The 20608-nt window shown below is 66.5% G+C and overlaps 1 protein-coding gene across 1 annotated transcript in view; it reads right to left on the reverse strand.

The window, feature by feature from the left end:
• Positions 1 to 6839: 6839 nt before the first annotated feature.
• ERMARD (ER membrane associated RNA degradation) overlaps positions 6840 to 20608 on the reverse strand; it is a 30578-nt gene continuing 16809 nt past the window's right edge. The window contains exons 13-19 of the mRNA XM_054595256.1: positions 20449 to 20532; positions 18809 to 18885; positions 18042 to 18167; positions 17602 to 17820; positions 16667 to 16780; positions 14616 to 15102; positions 6840 to 6900 (exon numbers count right to left, since the gene is read on the reverse strand). Coding sequence (XP_054451231.1) covers positions 14934 to 15102; positions 16667 to 16780; positions 17602 to 17820; positions 18042 to 18167; positions 18809 to 18885; positions 20449 to 20532 — 789 coding nt within the window. The 3' untranslated portion in view covers positions 6840 to 6900; positions 14616 to 14933. The remainder of the gene's footprint in view (positions 6901 to 14615; positions 15103 to 16666; positions 16781 to 17601; positions 17821 to 18041; positions 18168 to 18808; positions 18886 to 20448; positions 20533 to 20608) is intronic.

Below are 20608 nucleotides of genomic sequence, written 5' to 3' on the forward strand. Positions count from 1 at the left end.
GACCACCCCGAGCTGCCGCTGGTGCCGCGTGGCCGGCCGTCGCTTCCGCCCTCCAGTTTCCTCGTCTTGGTGTCTGCTTTCCCTTCTCCGCACGGCTGTGCGCCCAGGCTCGTGGCAGGTGATCAGGGCCCGGGTCACGGGAAAGGCCTTACTGGGCCGCAGGGGCTGCACACGCGGACCCGCCCATCGGCCGCCTGTTCAGGTGACACAATGTAAAACAGCAGCCACCTGCGAATGGAACACGTACCCGCACGTCCTCTGGAATTAGTTCTAAGGTGCACCCCCCACCCAGGCGAGCGGGGTGGGGCTGGTCTGGGTGGCTGACCTCGCTGCGTGTCCCCCGGTGCTTGGGGGAGTTTCGGACAAAGGTCCGAGGAGGGGGCCCCCTGCCCCTGCCGCATCTGCCCCCCATGCGGCTCGGCACCCTGGGCCGGGCTCTCCGGTCCTGCCTCCTCACTCGCGGGCCCCGCGCCCCGCCCGGCCGCCTCCTCCAACGTCCCGGCCGCGGCCCCTCCCCGGGCCCGAGGCACAGCATGCGCGAGGGGATGCAGGCCCGGGGGTGCCCGTCGCCCTGGAGGTGGGGGGGGCCAGGCGGGGCGCGTCGGATGGGTCTGGCCGCTGCACGAGTCTGTCTGTGCCCCTTTTAATCTCAGCGATCTCAGACACTTGCTCCCCTGGGGTGGGGTGCGCCGCCCCCGCCCACAGGGTCCCCACCGTTTCCGCTCCCATGTCTGGGGCCACGGGCCCTGTGGCAGCCCCGCGGGGCGGGCTCCTGCGGGCCGAGCACACACAGCCTGCGACGCATGCGCAAGCTGCACGCAGGTGGGGCAGTTCCCCCTCCCCCCGCTGCGGGAGTCAGGCCGCATGGGACCGGCCCCCGGGGGGTGGGGGGCTCTGGTTGCTTCCTCGGCCAGTGTCAGGCCAGAGGCACAGACACAGGGGCCGGCAGGGGCCGGGGTCTCAGGCGAGACCCAGGAGTGTGAGGGCCGTGACCTGCACGGGTCGGGGAGCCGCCCTCGGGGGCCCGCCCGGCACAGCCATCAGCGCAGCGGGGAGTCTTTCTGGGGTGGGTCAGCCTCGTGGGGACGGCGCGGCTGCCTCCGCTGTGGGCCCGGCCAGTGCGCGAGCAAACCGGCTGCGGACGACCCGGGACCCAGGAGGCTGCCCCCGCCCCCGGGCCGTTGGCTTCAGCTCCCCGCGGGGGCTGCCCAGGTGTGCGGGAGGCGGGGCTGCCGGGTGCGGGCGGGGGCGCGACCACCCTGTCTCTGGACGGGCCGGGGCCTGGCGTCCCCGCCCACGGGAGGGGCTCCGGAGCTGCTGGCGGAGGTCGCGGGTGGAGAGGCTGGGCCCAGAGCCTGCGGGTGTGGTGCTCACCCCTCGGCCACTGTTCGTGTCGCTGCCTCGTGTCAGAAATCCCAATGGCGCCACGGAGCGAAAATCTCCGTGTGAGCGGGGCCGTGTCCACGGGAGCTTTGGGGCAAAGTCCTGTCTGTCTGTCCGTCCCGCCTGCAGCCCTTGGCTCAGGGCCCCTCCCACTGCCTCCAAAGCCAGCGGGGGCCGGTCGGTGGCTCTGTGTCACGTGGCATCGCTCTGACCCCCACTTCTGCCACCCCCTCATGTGAGGACCCTCAAGATCACACGGGGCCACCCGGGGAATCCAGGGTCGTCTCCCTGCCCAGGACCAGCCGATGTGGGTGTCAACCCTGTCTGCGTTGCGCCCCCTTTGCAGGTAAACCGACCCGTCCGCAGGGTCTGGGGCAGAAGGGGGCCTCTTCGGGGCTGCTGTTCTTCCATCCACATACCCTGGGAAACTTTAAGGGGAAAGCTCTTAAAATGACAAAAGAAACACTTGGTCAGTGACCGGCAGAAATGGCCAAAATCCGAGACCCCGCACCTGGTGCCCGGCAGGCGTCTGTGACGCTTCCGGTGCCGGGGCGGCTGCAGGCGTCCCCAGTGCAGGGCGGGGGGTGCGCGGGGACGGGGGGGACGTGCCTCAGGTCACTTAGCACAGGCCTGAGAGTTAGTCTGAGCCTATGTTTTTAGCTTAGAAAAGTAGATTTTCTCCAATTTGTGTGTGCTTTATAAAAATTCGTATACAGTAAAACATGCCCCTTTTCTGCAACTTTAGTTTTTAAGTTTACGAAGGTTTTTTTACATCCAAGAGTGTTTACTAGGGTGACTGTTGTGTGGGCACCGAGCTCAGGGGTCCGTGGGCAGGGCCTGGTCAGCGGGGTTCACCCTGCAGGACATCCCTTCTCAGTGGGGTGCACACTCAGGAGGGTCTGTGAGGAGGGACGTCCACGATCGGGGTGCACACGCGACCGAGTCCACGCAGAGTGCGTGTTCAGGGCTGTGCATGACCCAGGGTGCGTGCCCAGGAGGGGCCCCCATCGGGGGTCTAGGTCTCCTGGGCGACGCGCTCCCCGCCTCGCACTGGCCGCGCGCACACGGCTTCCCTCCCGGAGCCGCACGGCCGCCCCGCCTCCGCCCGCCCCGCGCACGTCTCCTGCGGCCCCCTCGCTGCGCTCGGCCCCCTCGGGACGGCGGGGAGGAGGGCGTGGCCCTGGGTCGGGCTCTGGTGTACGGGGACGTGGCGGCCGGCGTGACCCTCCGTCCCGGCCGCGGAAACTTCCGGCACATCAGCGCTCGGCCGTTTCACCCGCGCGTCCCCCGTGTGCTCCCAGGGGAAGCGCTTCTGCCGTCCCTCAAGGACTCGTCCTCTGTGTGCGCAGCGGGCTCCCCGGACGAGGCGCCCCGGCTGTCAGCCGGCCTGCGTCGCCGGGCGCATGGCTTCCGGCGCGTGGGTCCCCGCGAGAGGCCTGCGACTCTTTCCCCGCTTGAGCGCTCAGAGGCGGTTGCCGGGTTCCTGTGAACGGGCCTGACGTCACCTCGCTGGGTCTCGGGGGCCAGGGAGGCCCGAGGGGAGGGAGGGAGGCGGGTGGCGGGGCAGGGGGCACATGCTCGACCTGCGCCGGTTCACATGAATGAACGGGAAAGGCGGGTGACGCCCCAAAGCCGTCACCACCGTGGCGTCGAGGATCACTGACCGCAGGCAGTTGTAACAAACACGGCCTTTAGAGTCTGAATACGTTGCGAGGATTCCCGAAGCCCGGCAGGGGCGCGAGGGCGCACGGGCTGCTGGGAGCGGTGCTGCCAGGCTTGCAGGACATGGGCCCGCGCTCCCACGGCCGCCGGTTTGTCCACATGCGACGGAGCGAAGTGCGAGGCATGTGCGGGCCACGGCCCCGCAGACACGGCCCCGCTGCGGCCGAGGAGCGCGCTCCGCTCCTGGGGGAGGGGCTGCCGGCGGCCCCCCAGGCGGCTGCGATGCGGCTGAGGGGACCGGCCGGCAGCTCCACATCCCCAGTGAGAGCGCCCACCGGGCCCCAATGCCAGCGGGGCCGGCCCGCGAGAAAGACAACAAAACCAAGCAAAGATGGAGGACAGACTTACCAAGAACACCGCAGCTGAAAAACCTAGGGGAATTTTTTTATTCCAGCACAAAGTTCATCTGGTTCTAAAAGATGTTTGCACTTGAATTACACTTGGGCCAGGCCGTGTGTCTGTCCTGGGATGTCCACTCCGGCCCTGCCCGCCAGGACTCGGGGGTCCGCAGCCCTCACCTGGCCAGGCCGGCGGTCACTGCAACGCGGCCCTTCCGGCCAAGAGCGGACTTTCAGGGGCAGGTCCCTGGCCTCTGCCCTCGGGTCCTGTCGGCTCCTGAAGCCCTTCTGTCGTGTACACGGACCCAGATCCGCCCACTCTTTCATCTCGATCACTTTGCTTTCCTCGTCCTCACCCCGGTCCCACCAGCCCAGTCAGGGCTCAGCCACGTCCACATGACGTCATCGCCGTGGTGTGAGGTGAAGGGCCGCTGCCCTCGCACCCCATTCTGTGGGTGAGGACCCGGGGGGCGGGCGGAGGTCCCGGGACACAGCCTGTCACCGGGAGTGGGATCAGGGGGTGACTGACCCCACGTCTGCCTTCCTGCCAGGCGTTCCCTGATTTTTCAGGATGAAGAAAAAAGTTAGAATCTGCGTTTCTAGACATAGAAACTATGCCCGCAGAGAGGACGTGACGTGCGGAGGGTCCTGCGGCTCGTTGGGGGCAGGACGCGAACCCTATTCGACGGAGAGAGTGTGGACTTGGGCCGCGGACCTCAGGGCCGACGTGGCCCGTTCTGGGTGTGAGACGCGGAGCCTGAACAGCCTCAGGGGCCCCTGGGCCTGGCTCCTCCTGTCAGATAAACACCAGGACCCCGTGGCAGAGACGGCTGGGGGCCACTGCGGCCCCGTCCCACAGGGCACAGTCGAGCGGGGAACCGGCGGCCCCCGCCGCCCCGGCCTCCACGTGCCGTCCTCACCCTGGACCTGAGGGTGGGGAGGGGCCGCCCTCTGTGCCCTCCGGGCCCACGCACGGGCCCACCTGGGAGACGCCAGGCCGGGGCGGGGTCGGCGTGGCCGCCTGACCCCGGGACAGGGTTTTGTTGAAAGCAACGTGCCGTTGGCTGCTCCCGTCGGCACCTGCTCCGGCCACGACGGGATGGAGGCCGCGTGGCCCACACAGGCGGCACCATGGGCGACCGGGCCCCTGACCCGGAGGCTGGTGGGGCCGGGAGACAGGGAAGCCTGGGTCCCCGGATGCTCCCTGACCACAGAGACCACGTCACCACAGCGTGAGGGCCACCGGGGCATGCATTTTGTGACACGGTGGACTTGCTCCTGGTCACACCAGTGCCCGCAGTACACGGTGTGACGTGGGGTCGGCACAGAACGAGCCCCTCCCTGCCCCAGGCTCGGCGCAGGGTTCGCTCCCGAGACGACCGCCGACCGCTCAGTCACGTCCTATGGGTGGCTGGTGCTGGGCCCTGGGGACCGGGTGGCGTGGAAACGTCACACAGATGCAGACGCAGGGACCAGTGGCAGTGCCCACGGACAGCATGTGCCCAGGAGACAGTCGCCAGCGGAAGATGAGGGACCAGCTGCTGCAGGAGGGACGGACGTCCTCTCAGCCACGTTCTCGGGGACAGCACACCCCGAGGGGGCCCCACGGGCGGGCGGTGGCCTTGGCAGGGGCTCAGCCAAGGACGAGCAGCGCTGAGGGCGTAGCCCACAGGTGACCGAGGGTCGCCCGGGGCTCAGAATTTTACTCGTGGAAGCGCCAGCCTCAAAGCACATCTCGGGCCAGCAGCCATGTTCCGACCGGCCAGGCGCGCCCTGTCCCAGCGGCAGCGGACGCAGGCGGGCGCCGCGGGTCTGAGTGTGAGAGGGCTGCCGCCCCGGGGCTCCCAGAGCCGCCCAGGCCCTCCATCCGGGCCTGCACTGAGGCTTCTGCCCCGGACGCAGGCGGGAAGAGCCGCGGCAGCCAGTGTGCTGCGCCCAAACCAGCCTGTGGATGGAGAGGCCCAGCCCCTTGTGGGCGACGGTCCTGGGGTCCCAGGGTGACCCCCTCCGGCCGCTGCCCACCCGCAGACCCTCGTGAGTGCCCCCCCACCCCACCCCCCGCACATACTCACCGCCTGTCCTGGGCCCGCGAGCGGCTGCTTGTCTCTGTCTTACCCACGGCTGAGACAGCGATGCCAAATGACCGAGAAACAGCCCTGAAGTGGGGGGCGGCGACCCCATCTGTGCCCACTTGTCCTCGCTGGGTGCGCCGGGGGCCCCTCTCTGGAGGAGCCTGGTGATTAGAGTGGAGGCCCATCCACGGTGCCGGGGCGACGGCAGTGCAGGCTCGGGGCCGGGTCTCCGGGGGCTCAGGCCCCAGGGTCAGGGCAGCGGAGCCCGGCCCCGAGGCTGAAGGACAGAAGCAGGACGCCGAGGACGTCCCCCTGCAGGGACAAGCAGACGCGCTGGCTCTCGGGCTGCCCACTGCACCCGTTGCAAGACGTGGCAGGAACCCAGGCCCCCGCGAGGCGAGCCGGAGCCCGAGGACGCGGAGCCAGGACGGACTGCGCCGCGGCAGGCGGGGGGCGGGCCATAGGGGGCCGGACAGGTGTGCGCCGTGCGCCGATTCCGGGCCACGCAGCGGGGGCGCCGGGCGAGAGGCGTGGCCGCGGCGGGGGACGCTGTGCACAGCGAGCAAAGCAGAAGCTGTCGTCACACACCAGAGTCAGGTCGTTTGTCTTGTGGCTTCAGGAGGCGCTAACCTTTCCAAGGGGCCACCTGTTCTCCGGGGGAAGCGCCGCTGGGGCTGCTGGGGCCGTGGTCGCGGGCTTCCGGGCGGGGCGGGGCGGGGCAGGGCGGTGGGGACCGTGGTCCTCAGCCGGACGTCTCCGTCCCAGCGCGAACAGGCCGGCGCGGGCCCTGGGCCGCGGACAGAGACCCCGCTGGTCCGGGTCTGCCGGGGCGACGGGTCTCTGTTGGCCGTGAATGTTTCCAAACCCCGTCTTCACACGCGGCCACAGCCCCACTCCCACGTGCCGCCAGGGGCGCCGCCCGTGCCCGTGCACAGACGGGGCTGTCTGCCCCGCACGCCCGTCACCTCGCCCGGGCGAGCCGCTGGGGCCGGGCCTGGGCCGCGTGCATTCTCGTCCCAGCGTCCTCGAAGCGGCCGGGCCAAGCACGACGCCTGAGCCCCGGCCTGCGAGCGGACCTGGTCGTCACGGGAGCCGGAGTCCCAGGACAGTCCGGGCGGCGACGTACCGTTTCTGTCTGTCGCAGGCTCAGCCGTGTGTCTGGGGACTAAAGGGACCCGTGAGCACCGCGTGCCTGCTGCGGACCTCGGGCCGAGCCCCGGGCCCTGCGAGACTTCGCCCCTTCAAACCACCGGTGGGGGCGCCCTGTCCAGCTGCTTGGGGCTCGGCAGCTCGCGGGGAGGGAAAGCCTTCCGTTCTCAGCCCTCGGTGCGGTGACGCCCCCGCCCCCCCACTTCAAGGTGAGGCGTTTATGGCCGCTCACTTCTCTGCAGAGGAGACAACAGAGGACCCAGGTGTCAGTGCCTGCAGGCCGTTCAAAGGACCCCCACCCACGGCGCACGCGGCGAGGCCCTGGGTGCCAGTCCGGCCGGGACGCAGCGTGGGCTCCGGGCGCCCCACGGAGGCCCGGGAGAGAAGCGCAGTGCGGAAAGCCCGCGGACTGCGGCCCCCGGGGGCGCGCGCCCCTCTGCCTCGGAGGCAGAGCTCCCATTGCCACCCAATCCCCCTGTGAGTCTGCGGGACTGAGAGGCGACAGGGCGGCTGCGGGGACGGCCTTCAGAGACCCAGAGGGGCTCGGCGGCTCCTCTGCCCGCCTCGCGCCCTCTGCCGTCGCCATGGAAACGGGCGGCCGGCCGTCCCTGACACGGGCGTCTGCGGAGGTGGACGGCCTACCTACTTGCCTAATTGTTTATTTCTTATTTTATTTTCAGGAGGCTCTAAAAAGCGGGCGCTGCGCCCATTTAAATTTACTGACGATTTTTGCCTCTTCTGTCCGCCAGCCTGCGACCCGACTCCGCCCGCGGCCATAGGGGTGGCTTTGTTCCGGAAGGACGGAACGCGGCATACTGTGCGCCGCTTTCTGCACTTGGAAATACATGTGTTATCCTCCACATGCAGAGGGCGAAACGGAGGCGTTTAATAAGGGCCGGCGCGAGCTCTCCGTCCTGCTGCGGCGACGTTGCTGAGTGAGCTCGGGGTGCTGCCGAGGCGGGGCCCCGGGAGCCCTGGCTCTGAACCGACGGCCACGGGGCCGATCACTGCGGGGCTTTAGATCACTGGTCTGAAGCTGCTTTGGGTGCCTGTGATTTGTCCTATCTTTCAGCAGGTCCAAGGGTTTAATAAAAGAGTCATTTTTATGGAAGCTGAGCAAGATAAAATTCAGCATCATAAACGTCAATAAAATAAGATTAGAGAAATATTTTCTTAACATGGTAACATATAGCCCTATAGACAGTTACAAGTGAAAACCTATAAACAATTGAATAAAAAGCCTTCGATAAAGAATTGAGTAAGATCAGGGTATGAAATTAATATAGAGAAACTAATAGCTTTAGAAAATATCATGGAAGAAACTGCCCCCGTTTAATGGGCCAAAAACAAAGATGAAGTATTTAGGGATGAACTGAAGTGAAGGTCTGTGGGAGGAGCCTTTTTAAATGCCCTCAAAAGTTGGTACACAAAACCAGTATAAGGGGAAGCGCACTCTGTCATTCATTAGGAAGATTCACTATCTAGAATGCTAATTTCTCCAACTCGTGAGTTAACGCAATCTCAGTAAAAATAATAAAAATCCGGGTTCTTCTGCATCTTTGTTTTAGTTTTTATCACGGGGCGAGGACTAACAGCCTGACTCCGAGGTTCAGAGAGAAAAGACAGCCAACAAGGACAGACAGACCGCCCCGCGACGACGGAGCCGCCAGAGGGCGGCGGCCCCCCAGCCCCAAACCGTGTGGCCGTCGTGACCACGGTGCAGTCGCGGCGGCTCCCGGACGGACGCTCTGAAGGACAGGCAGAAACAGGCGTCGCAAGGGATCCGCGCAGAACAAGGCGCATCTCAGACCAGCAGAAGCAGTGAAAGGGAGAAGCCGCACCCTCAGCCGCCCTGCGCATCGGGACACGCGCCAGCCAGTCATTTCAGCGTTAAAATAAAACCCTAACGGGGCTGGCGGAAAGCATCCCTTTATAACTTTGTAGTCAGGGGAAGACTCTTCTAATCAAAACTGAAGACCCAAGTGCCGTGGAGGGATTTAGAGGTTAAACCACGTAACAGCAAAACTTCTGCGCAAAACACCAGTCATCAGTGTATTTATAAACCAAGACAGTAAGAAAATACACATTTCACTATTGTAACCTGCACCCTCAAAATGTACAGAGCCCCCGGAAATCAACAAAAAGGCCTAGAGCAGCCACTGAGTGGACAAGTGGGCAGGCTCTTGAACCAGAGAATCCAATGAAGAGAAAATGCAAAGAAATGCTCGACCTTGTGAGTAACAGAAAACCCGCTACAGAGGCAAACGCCTGAGTTTTTATGCCTGTTGGTGAGAATGGAGGTAGAGGCACTTTTGCACAACAGGTGAATCATTTTACAGCCATTGGGAGAACAATTCGGAAACAGCCATGAGATGACAAAGGCACAGGCCTCTTGAGCACTTTCAGTCCTGGGAGCTGGGTTGAGGGCGTGCGCAAACCGACACACCAGGGCTTTCAGCGCGGCACCGCCTAAAGAGGGTCTGAAACCCCCGCACGGTGGGCCGACGCGCAGCTTTAAGAGACGGAAAAGCGCTCCGGGCACCCGTGGGCACGCTGCTGCGCCACAGCCAGGGGCGACGGAGGTGCGTACACGCCCGCCTTTGTTCGTTCTCTCAGGAAGGGGAGGGTTCACAGGGAACCTGCCAGCGCTCGCCGTCTCAGTGCGTGAGGAGCACGGAGGAATCAGTGAGAAATCGTTTCCGGCTGAGGAGGACGCTGCCACATGCTCAGAGCAGCAACACGAGGACAGGACACAAAATCCATGTAAAGGTTCCTGCTTCGTTGCCACCACGCGAGGTTACCTTTGCAGCCCCACAAAGCGCCCATCCGTCCGCCGGGGTGCCCTGCTCACTCCTTCTCCTGTTGCCTTACCGACCGACGGTGGACTCAGCAAAAGCACCTCACCAGCTGGTTCCCCAGCCCAGCGTCTGGATACATGTTGCAGAGTTTAAACCCACTGAACCACCCGTCCCCAGGGCACCGACGCTGGAGCCAGCCGGTGGCGGGAGCCGGGCCTCCCAGCTGCCAGCCCAGGCCCGGCTGGCGGGGAGCGCGGTGATGGACAGGCCCCCGGGCACGCGGACTCTGACCAACCAGCTTCCTGCCAGGGCCGGGGGGTGGGGCAGCAGAGTCCTGCCCAGGGGGAGTTTATGCCCCCCACGGTCGGTGCCTGGCCCTTCAGCAGAGCCGCTTCGATCCGGACGCGAGCAGCCCGCCCGGTCCTTCGCTGGAACCAGCGTGTGGCCAGCCAGGAACAGAGTGGCTAAGCCCGAGGGCTTGGAAATGTGTTCGCCCCCAAAGGCTGAGCTGCCACATCCCCCCCTTGGATCCTCGGTGCCCACGCCGACCCGCCCGCCTCAGCACCGGCTCAGGGGCCTCGCGGCCGCACAGCCTGTGTGAGCACTGCCCTCAGACGGGGGCCGGGCGCCCTGGAGGGTAGCCGCCTCGTGGGGCTGGGGCTGGGGCTGGGGCTGGGGCCGGGGGCTGGCGCGGGGACCAGGGCAGAGGGAGCCAAACTGTGGGGACCGGGCACGGTGCCGACAGAGACCGCGTCGGGCCCGCGGCCCCTCCTCTGGAAGCCAGCCTGGCCCCGGGCTGCCCGCCAGGCTCCGCCTCTCGTCCCCCCAGCCTTCAGTGGGGCCCTGTGGTCCCAGCGCCCCCAACGCACACAGGGGACTGTGCTGTCCCTCTCGCCTGCTGCAGGGGCACCTGGGCCCAGGGGACAGTGGGGACCCCAGCCAGGTGCACGGCGGGTGATCCTGAGGGTGAGTGCTCCCCACCCCCACAAGCATGTGGCCTATGTCTGAGCGGACACAGCCAGGCCCTGGCGACTTCCGCCGCATCTGTCAGGAGACCGGGCCTGACCTCAGGTACATTCTAGAACAGGTGGGGGTGGGGCGAGTTCCAAGGGCCGCATGGGAGGCACCTGGGGGAAGGGGGTGGAGGAGTCCCCTGCTGCCGCCCGGGCTCTGGACGGCACAGCGTCCACCTGGAACCCCTGGAGGCGGGCAGGGCGGGGGAACCTTCAGAAAACCTTGTGGCAGCAGAAGCCACGACGTTGCTACGTGGAAACACAAGGGCCATCAGAACGGAAGTTCGTCTCGGGAGGGAGGGCTTGGTGCTGACGGCTGTGGCCTTGTCAGGCGATGCCCAAGAGCAGGGTCAGCTGGAGACACCAGGCCCCGGGGCCCAGAGGCTGCGGGGTCGCCCTCGCCCTTCAGACGGGGCCAAAAGCGGGGCGGAGCCTGCATAGGGGCCCTCGGGGCAGCAGAGCGGGGGAGGGCAGGTGGTGGGGCCCCCAGACGTGGGAACAGAGATGCAGGCGCCTGGCGGGGTGCTCCTGTGGCCACCTGGATGCAGCCAAAGTTTAAAGGCGGCGATGGTGCCACCATCTGCCTCCGCCCCGCAGGTCCCTGTCTTGCTGTCGGCGACTTACACCTTCCTGTTCGCCCGGACAAGTTCGACAGAGCAAACGGGCTGCCCTGCTCCTGAGCCCGCAGAGCCCTGAGGAGGCAGTGCCGGCACCTGCCCGCCTGCGGGGGGTTGAGCGCCATCCTCCTTAGAGACAGGATGGGACCGTCACCCCCAGAGGGCGGGTCCCGCCTCGTGAGCGGGGACAGGGGGCTCCCTGCGTGGCGCAGGACGGCCCACGTCCTGGCTGAGCTCGCTCCTGCCGCTGACCCCGGCCTGGTCCCGCCCTCGCCCCCCACTCTGGTCCCTTTACTCCCTGAAAATCGACGCTTGTCCAGTTTTGTCAGTGTGCCTGCTTCCCGTGCCCGTCTTCCCACTCCTTCCTGCCGATGGGGCCCTCGCCCAGCTCAGCGGCCGCCACGCTCACAGACCCGTCTCTCCCGGCTGGGCCCCGGGCCCCACCTCCGCCTGCACTCGCTGCTCCTCCGCAGCCGTCCGCCCTCTGGCCTTCCCCTTCGGTCCCTGGGGCGGGGGTGTGGGAGGACAGTCCGTGGCCCCGTGCCCTCTCGCTCAGCGTGCCCTTCCCATTGCCAGAGCCCACAGGCCTCCCCAGGCCTCAGCCTTCCTCCCGCCCCCAGGACCCCCTCCCTCCCTCCGGCTTGTTCTTCTGGGGCTCTGCCCCCCTCCCTCTTCTCAGAAGCAGATCCTCAAGGCCTGACCCGCGATGACACCGGGTGCCCGGTCCCGGTCGAGGGAAAGGGAGCCAGGAGGCGCCGTGGTGGCTCCCGGGCACCTCGGGGCGACCCCCCGCCCAGTCCCGCGCTGGCCTCTGTCCATCCGGCTCACTGACCGTCACTGCCCTCTGTCCCTCTGGCTACTCTGCAGTGTCTGTCCTCCCGGAAGACTCCCCGGGATCTGGGATTCTTCAGCCTCCACCCCAGAGTGAAATACTTACTTCCTGATTAATCACATCTACTGATCGTATAACTTTCGTCCGAGCCAGAGAAAACAGAATTATTACCTAGTATTGGGAAGAAAAGGCGGGACGGGAAACGTGAGGAGCCGACCCCAGCAAGGCGCGGGCCGCCAGGGCCTGACCGGGCCGCACACCCGCTCGCTGCCCGGCCGTCAGAGCCCCAGGAGCGGGCGTGGCCGGCAGCCTCTCTCGGTGGGGGGGTCTCAGGAACGGAGGGGCTTGCCGGCTGGGTCCAGCGCGCGCTGCGGGTGGGCAGGCGGGCGGGGGGAGCGCCCCGAGTCCCTCTGTGTCTCTCAAGCACGAGAGGGCGGACTCCAGCGGCCGCTCGGAGGCGACAATGGCGCCTCTGGGCCCAGGTCCCCCTCCCCCAGGACCGCGGCAGGCGCCCGGCTGTGCTTGAGGGGCACCCCGCGCCGCGTGACGCTGGGGCCGGCAGGGGCCTTGTCTCCAATCCGCCCTCTTGGCCCGTCAAACGGGTGGGCAGTGCCGCCTCCTTGAGGGGCTGGCGCTGGCCAAGTTTTTGAGACGATAGATGTGGGAATGACCGGCCTACAAAGTGAGACGCCAGTGGGACAATTGTGAGGCTGAGAGGCCGCGGCCGCGGATCCAGAGCCACTGGTTCACCCCGCGGGTTCAACTTACTGAAGGTGAGATTTTGTGGCGCCGGCCGCCACAGCCCCAAACTGGCTCGCGCGAATGCCACTTTCCCTGCGGGTCCCTGCTGGGTCAGTGGCACCGGCCGAGGGGCGCGGCCTGAGCGGCACAGAGCGACTCCGTTTAATAAGAATCTCTCGCGGTGGCCGAGGACCAGCTCCTCCAGCTCAGGCTCCCCAGCGCCGCGCGCGGGTTCGCGGTCGCACCGGCCAGACGTCGCCGCTGCAGTTGGTGCGGGGGCAGGTGGCCGAAGACTCCTCCCACAGCAAAGCGCCCCTGCCGACCCCCGCCACGCGCGTCGCTTGCGACTCTGTCCGCGGCAGGCGCCCCGCGCCCCGCGCTCTGAGCCGGCCTTCGCAGCACAGGGTGGGGGTCCGCGGGCGGGGCCTCCACGGGGCGCTCCCCGGACGGCCCTCCCCCCAGCCGCGCAAAGCTGCGGGCAGTTCTCATCTCTAGTCAGTAAATGAACTGGTCATCGGCCAGCCTTCACTTCCAGCGAGGTCCCTCCACTGGCAGCGGAGCGGGAACAGCCTGTGTCCCCGAACCGCGCGTGTCCTGGTCGAGCCTGTTCGGCCGGTGCCTTGCCAGAGGGCGCCCCCGCGCGGCCGGCCGGAGGAAGCGCACGCCCGGGGGCCGGCCTCGCCCGCAGCTCCTCGAGCCCGCGCCCCGGGCGGCCACAGCCGCGCGCCCTCTCCTGGGTGCCGCCGGAAGACACCCGAACGCCCAGCCGGGGGGCGGGGGCGGGTGGCGGGGGGGCGCAGGGACAACCCTGACTGCGCTTCTCCGGCGGAGCCCCGGGTCCTCTCAGTGCCACCGCGGGGACCTCGCGACCTTCTCTGCCTAGCCCTCAGCAGCCCTCCCCCCGCCCCGCGGCCAGGCCTCGGGGGCAGAGGTGCCGCAGATGCCCGGTCTCGCGGCCTCAAAGCGCACGCGGGCCCAGCCGGGGACGCCGCGAACCCAAAGGGCCTGTCCTCCCTGCGCGGCGGGGTGGGGACTGGACCGTGCGCCAGGGCCTGGCCCTTCCTGGCGTCTGGCCTTCACCCAGTCAGGGCGCTGCCAACCTGGACACTCACCGGAACTCAGGCCGTGAGGACCTGGGCTCCAAGCCGAGCAAAAGGGCACCGCTCTGGGCCTGGCTGCTCCGTCTCCCGCCCGCCCCCCACTGCGTGCTCCGCCCAGCAAAGCCCAACAAGGCCCATGCTGCCCCAGGTCGCCCTCCCCTTCCGGCTGCAGCCGTCCTGCCTTTGCAATCTGTGCTGAAGCCCGGAGAGACCCCCGTTGCCTGGCTCGCCGTTTCTAGAACCTCCCCCCTCCCAGTGGCTGGGTGGGCTTGCCCAGCAGGCGTCCACCCCTGCCGGTCCCACGGCTCCCCGTCCTCTGGGGGCAGCGCGAGCCGATGGGCAGGGGGTGAGCCGGCGGCCGGCCCGCGTTCACAGCCGATGCACGCGCTGGAAGGCGTCTCTCTGGGTGTTGCCCGCGTCTTTCTGAGCTGAGGGAGGCGCCCGGCCCATGCGCTCAGCCCCCTGGCTGGTCTCCCGCTTCCCGCGTCTCCAGCAGGACGGGCTAGACAGGGCCCCCGAGAGAGGCCACGGCGGGCCTGCCCTGCAGGCTGTGGGGCGCGGTGCCTCCTTGTGCGCACGGGGGCGGCAGGCCCGTGGCCCACGCGGGCTCCGCACTGTCAATGAGCTCAAAGGGACTGGGACACGCCCCCCAGCAGCAGCCCTTCAGGAGTGACCAGCAGGAAGCCCCTCACAGCGAAGCCCCTCACACCCCCTGCCCCCGGCCCCCCCCCCCCGAGCTGAACAGCAAGGCCTTTCTGTCGGCTTGAAACACCCCCATGCGCTCAGCGCAGCCAGAAAGAGTCTCTTCTGAGAAAAAAGGCAATAGATACAGAAGACGTAGCAAAAATACCATCTTACACGCACCACCCCAGTTCAGGTGCGACCGTCGACGGGAGCTAAGGGGGAAGAAAGGCGCGCGAGGCGCTCACAGTCACTTCCCACGCAGCGGCTGCGAGGGACCGGTCAGTGCCTTGGCAGTGAAAGAGGCCAGGCCTCACGTTGTCCAGGGGCGACGAGCTCAAAAGCGTCGCCTGGTGCGCGGACCGAGGGGGACGCGGCGTCCCGCAGGGACCGAGTGTCCCGGGAACTGCCCGCCTCTGCACCTCCGCGGGCGCAGCGCCGAGGCCCCGCCCGGACGGGACCCAGGCCGGTGCTTTCCCGGGACCCTTTACTGGGACTTCGTGGCTAAATGAATCAACATCTGTTTCTTCTCGCTGAAGCTGCAGATCTTCTGCAGGGCCGCGTGCGTGAGTGTGACCGCCTTGTCCCACTGGTTCTTCCGGTGGCTACTGTGCACCTCCAGGTTCTCCGTGTACTGCAGGACCGACTTCAAGAACCTGTTCAAAAATGTAATTTCTTTATTCCACTGACAACGTAATGACGATTCTCATGTTTCCTCTTTATGTGTATCCACAAATTGGAAACAGACACGGATCACATGAAAGCGCACAGCGCAGAGATGCCGTCGTCATGGAGACGCCGGCGGAATCCAGGGGTTTCACACGCTCAGCGCTGTCGCAGACGCGCCGTCGAATCCGGACAGGACGTCTGTCACGCTAGACCTTAATTTCCGAAAGGGTCTTCTGCTGCCTGGGTGAAAACATGTGGTGAACACGCTCCCTGCAGGACGGGAGCAGGCGAGCCCCCCACGCACGGAGAGAGCTGGCGGGTGCCCCGCCGTCTGCGTGCGCCTCGCGGCAGCCCCCCTCCGGGAAGGCGGGTCCCCGCGTCCTGGGGACCCTGCACGTGGAGCCCGCTGTCGGTCTCACGAGCTGTTTACTTAGAGACACGGACTGACGGTTCCCGGCGGGTTCTGAGTGACAGGAACCTACATGTTCTGAGCCCTCAGTTTCCCCAACAGTCTAAAACTACCCCACCTTCTCAGCGTTTTGAACATTTTCTAACTGACGAGTTAAAAGGACAGTGCAACGACGGCCCACGGGCCATTTTGGTCAAGGGAGCGGCTCCCGCCGGAGAGTGGCTTTCAGCCCAGGCGTCAGCGGGCGTCACCCAAGCCATTCTGCCTGTCCCTCGGGGCACCACCGGCACCGAGCGGGGAGCAGCTGGGGTGCTGTCCGCCACCCTCCCGCGCACAGGATGGCCCCCAGCTCAGAGCGTGGCGACGTGGAGGTGGGGAGCCCCTGGCCGGGCAGGAAACCACGGCCGGCGGTTGGCCCCGGCCGCCGCGCCCTCCTCTGCGTCCGCCTTCCCGCGGCAGGCGCCAGCGCCACGTGCCCACCTTCACGTTAATCATGTCCTGAGCGGCCTGCTCCCCGCAAAGCTTCAAGCCAGCGAGCACGAGGCCTCCGGGGAGCAAGGAGCGAGCTGCCCCGCGGCCGCGGCCGAGTGCCCAGGACAGGCACTGCGGCCACGTCGCGCGGGGTCGCCGCTGCGCCTGTGAAGCGCGTCAGGCGGCAGCGCCCTCTGCTCTCAGGCCCCCAGAGCGGAGCTCCACGGTGCTTGCAGCGGCCGCAGCATCGGCCCCCGCCCCCCAGGGGAGGTCTCTGGGTGCTGCCGGGATTGCCCGCAGCCGAGCTGAGGCCGGTCACCGTGATTTTCTGACGAGACGACATGAGCGAGGCCCGTAACGGTTCACCGGCTCCTAGGGACCCGGGGGAAACGGGCAGGCCAAGCAGGCCGGGGGCTGCTCCTTTAATGCTCGCCCGGGACACTCTCAGGGCTTCAGAGAGAGGGAGGGGGCAGGGGGGCACCGCGGCGTGAGAAGCCCCGGCTGGCAGCCTCCTGCCCGTGCCCGCGCCCGGGCCCCGCGGCTACGCGGCGCTGCTTCTGCCCACTGGGCCGCAGCGGCGGGGGCAGGAAAGTCGCCAGAGAGTGACCAGCAGGAGTAGAACTGACTTCCAGTTACCAACACAGTTTTCCTTCTTACTAACACCCACTTACTTCAGGTACTGCCGGTACCCGTGCGCGGTCTTCCCGTGAACCGCGTGGACGTTCAGCAGCTCCAGTGTGATCAGCAGCAGGAGCAGGGAGAGCACAGGGGACAGAAGCTTGACACTGAAAGTGGACGGAGTACGTCACCCTTTGTTAAATAAGGCATTTTCCAGTTTCATAGAACAACGTTTCAGCCCCTTTCACGAGTCCTGAAATCCAAACTCTTCCAAAGAGCCCTCCCTGTCCACCGAGCGCCGTGGCGGGAACGGCACCGGGACGCCCAGCCGCTGCGGCCGGGCCCTGCCCCTCACGTCCCCCTCGGGGTGGCCGCGCCTCGTCCCAGTCCGGGCCAGGGCCCTGCCCCCAGCGGCTGGCGCCGCCTTCCGGGGCCCGGACGGACCCTCCCGTGGGCCCCTTCCTGTCTGCGTGTCGGTGTCTTCCTTACAACCCGGCAGTCGGTAAACACTCACAGGGAGAGAAACGGCTGCAGCGTGAAATGCGTTCCACGCCCTGGGGCTCAGAGAAATTCTAACGAAAGTGAGACGCCGTTGCCCCCTAAGACGGATGGAGATGTAAGAAACCGTGCGGGTAGGGGCCACATGTAAGGAAGCGAGCGCCATCGTGCAAACGGCTGGTCAGAGTGTGAACGTGAACCTGGTATACGTTCTCAGCCGCAGCCCAGGAATGGGCAACTTTACAGGGACCACTCAATTCCAAGCGAGAGGCATTTGTCCCAAACTGATCTCCTGCGGAGGCAGCACCTCCGACAACGACAGCTTAGCTGTTCAGGTCGGAAGGCCCCACATCCCACGCGCCGAAATGACGGCTCTGTTAAAACGTGTCCGGAACCTTCCCTAGGAAGAAGTGTTCCCCTGAAAGGACCCGCCTTGCGTCCCTCGCGGCCCCTGCCCGGTGCCCCCACCCCCAGTGCAGCGCGCCCGCACCTGCTCAGCATGCGCAGGAAGTTCCCCCTCTGCCGGGAGCGCAGCGTCCTCGCCGCCCACTGCTGCTGCCTGTGCTCCAGGGTGGCGGCCACCTGCAGGGCCACGCGGGCGCAGCGGGCGCTGACGTTCCTGAGCAGGGACAGCACCTCCAGGACGGCGCGCGGGCAGAACAGGGTGGGCACGCGGAGGCTGCAGAGCTCGGGGAGCAGCCGGGGCCGCCTGCGGGTCAGAGCACAGTCCTGGAGGCACGCGAGCCCCACCCCCCGCCAGCCCCGCGGGCCTGGGTCCCGGGGAGCGTGGCCCCCTTGCAGCCCGTTCCCCATCACTGGTTTGACCGGGAAACACGGGCATGTCCCCGGGCACACGGCAGAGAGAGTGGCCACGTGTGTGACCCCGGCTGGCCGAGCCAACGTTTGAACGGTTCTCAGGATCGAACTTACTTCTCAACAGGAACGTTGTCCAAGTCATCAAAAACACGATGATTCTCAGGTACATGGCGATAGAGTTCACGCGTGATTTTCATAATTAAAGAGTCGCAGGCCTCTATTTCAGAATTATCTTCCAATCTGAGAAACAAAGTATTTAAATATACACAATAACAAAGATGCCCAATTAGCACCCGTGCAAAATAACACAGGGTCCACCACAAATCACGCTCCTTTTTTTATTTCAATTTATTCCAAAATCATAAGCATGTGATTCTGTAACAACACTATCACGCTCAAGCACGCCATGTGGCATCTTAGGAGGAACGCTCAAGTTACAGCCATAAGCTAGTACAGCCACATCATTCTCCTACAACCGCACCCCGGCAGCCTCGCTTCTGCGGAGCCTGGACCCGTGTGACTGGGCTCGGGGGCAGAGCCCTCGATCTGCAACGCAGGATCCCGAACGTGAACCGAGAGGCCACCGCGGAGGCAGCAGTGAAAACCCGTGTGGTGGCTGAAAGCGACGCGCTTTGCTGACCGCGGGGACCTGTGGCTGTCGGCCGCCCCCACGACCCTGAGTCTCTCTCTCTGTCCCCACGCCTCTCCGGGGAGCCAGGCGCCCCATGTGGCCCCCCACACGCCCCCTGCGGACGTTCCCGGTCTCCCCCTCGCCCCTCTGTCACCCGGCCTCGCTGTCCCTGCGGGTGTTTCCCCGCCAGGGGCCTCGTGACACCCGCCGGCAGCCGCAGGGCCTGCGGTCACCGCTGGATGGGGCTCACCTGGTGGCCTCCCCTCCGGCTCCTTCGGGCAAAGGCAGCAGAGGCCAACTCCGGACACACTTCTCACAGCTCAGCACCTGAGGGGGAAGGTCCATGTGCTTTCAAAGGATTTGCGATACAATGCTAGAAAAGGCACTTAAATCATTACAGGCGTTGCGCTCTCTTCCTGGAAACGTGTCGGTAAAGCAGTGCCAGGCCTTGCAGTTGGGAACCACCTGCTATGACCAGGCACGAAGGGCCGGGCGGTCACATGGGGCGGCTGGGCAGCCCGTCTGAAGTTCTGCCTGCGCCTCTGCGGCCTGGGTCCCGCCCCCCAGTCAGGGTTGGACGTAGTGGGCGGCCAGCCACCAGGAGCCTCCAGGGGCAGCCGGGCTGCCGGGGGCTCCCCAGGCCGAGCCATGGAGTGGGGGTCCTCTCCCAGGTGAAGCCACGGAGGCCGCGGCCGGCGGCCCAGGCCACGCACCCGGCACCGGGTCCTCCTATCAGATGGGGCGGCAGCCGCGCAGCCGGTCCCCAATGGCGGACCTGCCCCAGGCAGGCATGTTAAGGGGCTGCTGCTGGCACCACTGAATGCGGGCACCTTGTGATGCACCGTAAGCACCTGAGCCATCGCCTTAAAGTGAAGAGGATGCAAGAGCATCTGCTAAATAAAGAACAAGTACCAGGCGGCAGCGGCAGCGGCAGCAGCAGCAGCAGCAGGGACAGCGGGAGGAAGAGGACGGTTTGAAATGCTCTCATGCGAGAGGAAGCAGCAGCCGCAGCCACAGAGCCCGGCGGGGGAGGGGCAGAGCCTCCCTCCTGGGCCCCCGGCCCCCACTCCCCAACTCTCCTCCCTGGGGCCGGGGCCCTCTCCCCCGCGGCCTCTCTGGGCCTGGGTGCCCTCAGCAGGCGCCGGTGTCTCCCCGGGTGGCGACTGCCCTCCCGGGGGCTCAGACTCCCCCAGGCGGCGAGCAACACGGGCGCCCTCGTCCCCGCCCCCGCCGGGGAGGGGCCCTTCTCCCTGGAGTCTCCGTGTGTCTGTGGCCACCAGGCCGGGCTCCGCAGGCCCGGGCTCCGTGCTGACCCCTCGGCGCGCTGCGCAGGCCCCTCCCCAGGGCCACCTGCCCGGCCTGCGCCCGCGCCACGCACAACACAGCGCTGAGCTGGCTGCCAAGCTGAGCGACCTGCAGGAGCGCATAATGGTTTTCTGTTGGCTTGTTTCCCTTGTAAGTTAGCAAAGGCTGGTAAAGAAATTCAACATTTTCCATCACTGACAAGCAAACACTGACGGGTCCTGGGTTAAGGACAACAAGAACAGCCCGCAGGGCAGTTTCCAAGTGCCACTCGCTCCGTATAGGCGACACCTGACGAAACGCGAGCCATCACACTTTACCTGCTGCGCCAGAGCCCGAGGCTCAGAGCCTGGGGCAACGGGGCCACCGCCACACACCTGAGCCAGCACGCGAGGCCGTTCACCTGGGCCAGCTCAGGAGACCACGCACCCGAGGGACACACCTCAGATCGGCAGACCCCTGACCCGCCCTGACGAGCCGCTGGAGCCCTGGCGCGGCCCCCCCAGCCCCCGCCCTGCAGCCCTGCAGCACGGGGACGTGCACGCGCCCTGCTGCTGCGTAGCCACGCGCAGCGCGCCTGGGTTTTACCTGTTTCCTGAGCAGGGCGGCGGGGTGGAAGCGGGCGCTGTAGCCCGCCGCGCGACAGACCAGCGCCTTCACGGCTGCCTTCTCCTGGTGTGGAAGAGACAGACATAAACGCCTGCGACCTCTGGTCAGGCTCCTACTTTCCTTCCACTGAGCTTTTTCA

This window comes from Pteronotus mesoamericanus, unplaced genomic scaffold (genome assembly GCF_021234165.1).
Source record: "Pteronotus mesoamericanus isolate MK-2021 breed Mesoamerican mustached bat unplaced genomic scaffold, CSHL_Meso_final contig_134, whole genome shotgun sequence".
NCBI classification, from domain to species: Eukaryota; Metazoa; Chordata; class Mammalia; order Chiroptera; family Mormoopidae; genus Pteronotus; species Pteronotus mesoamericanus.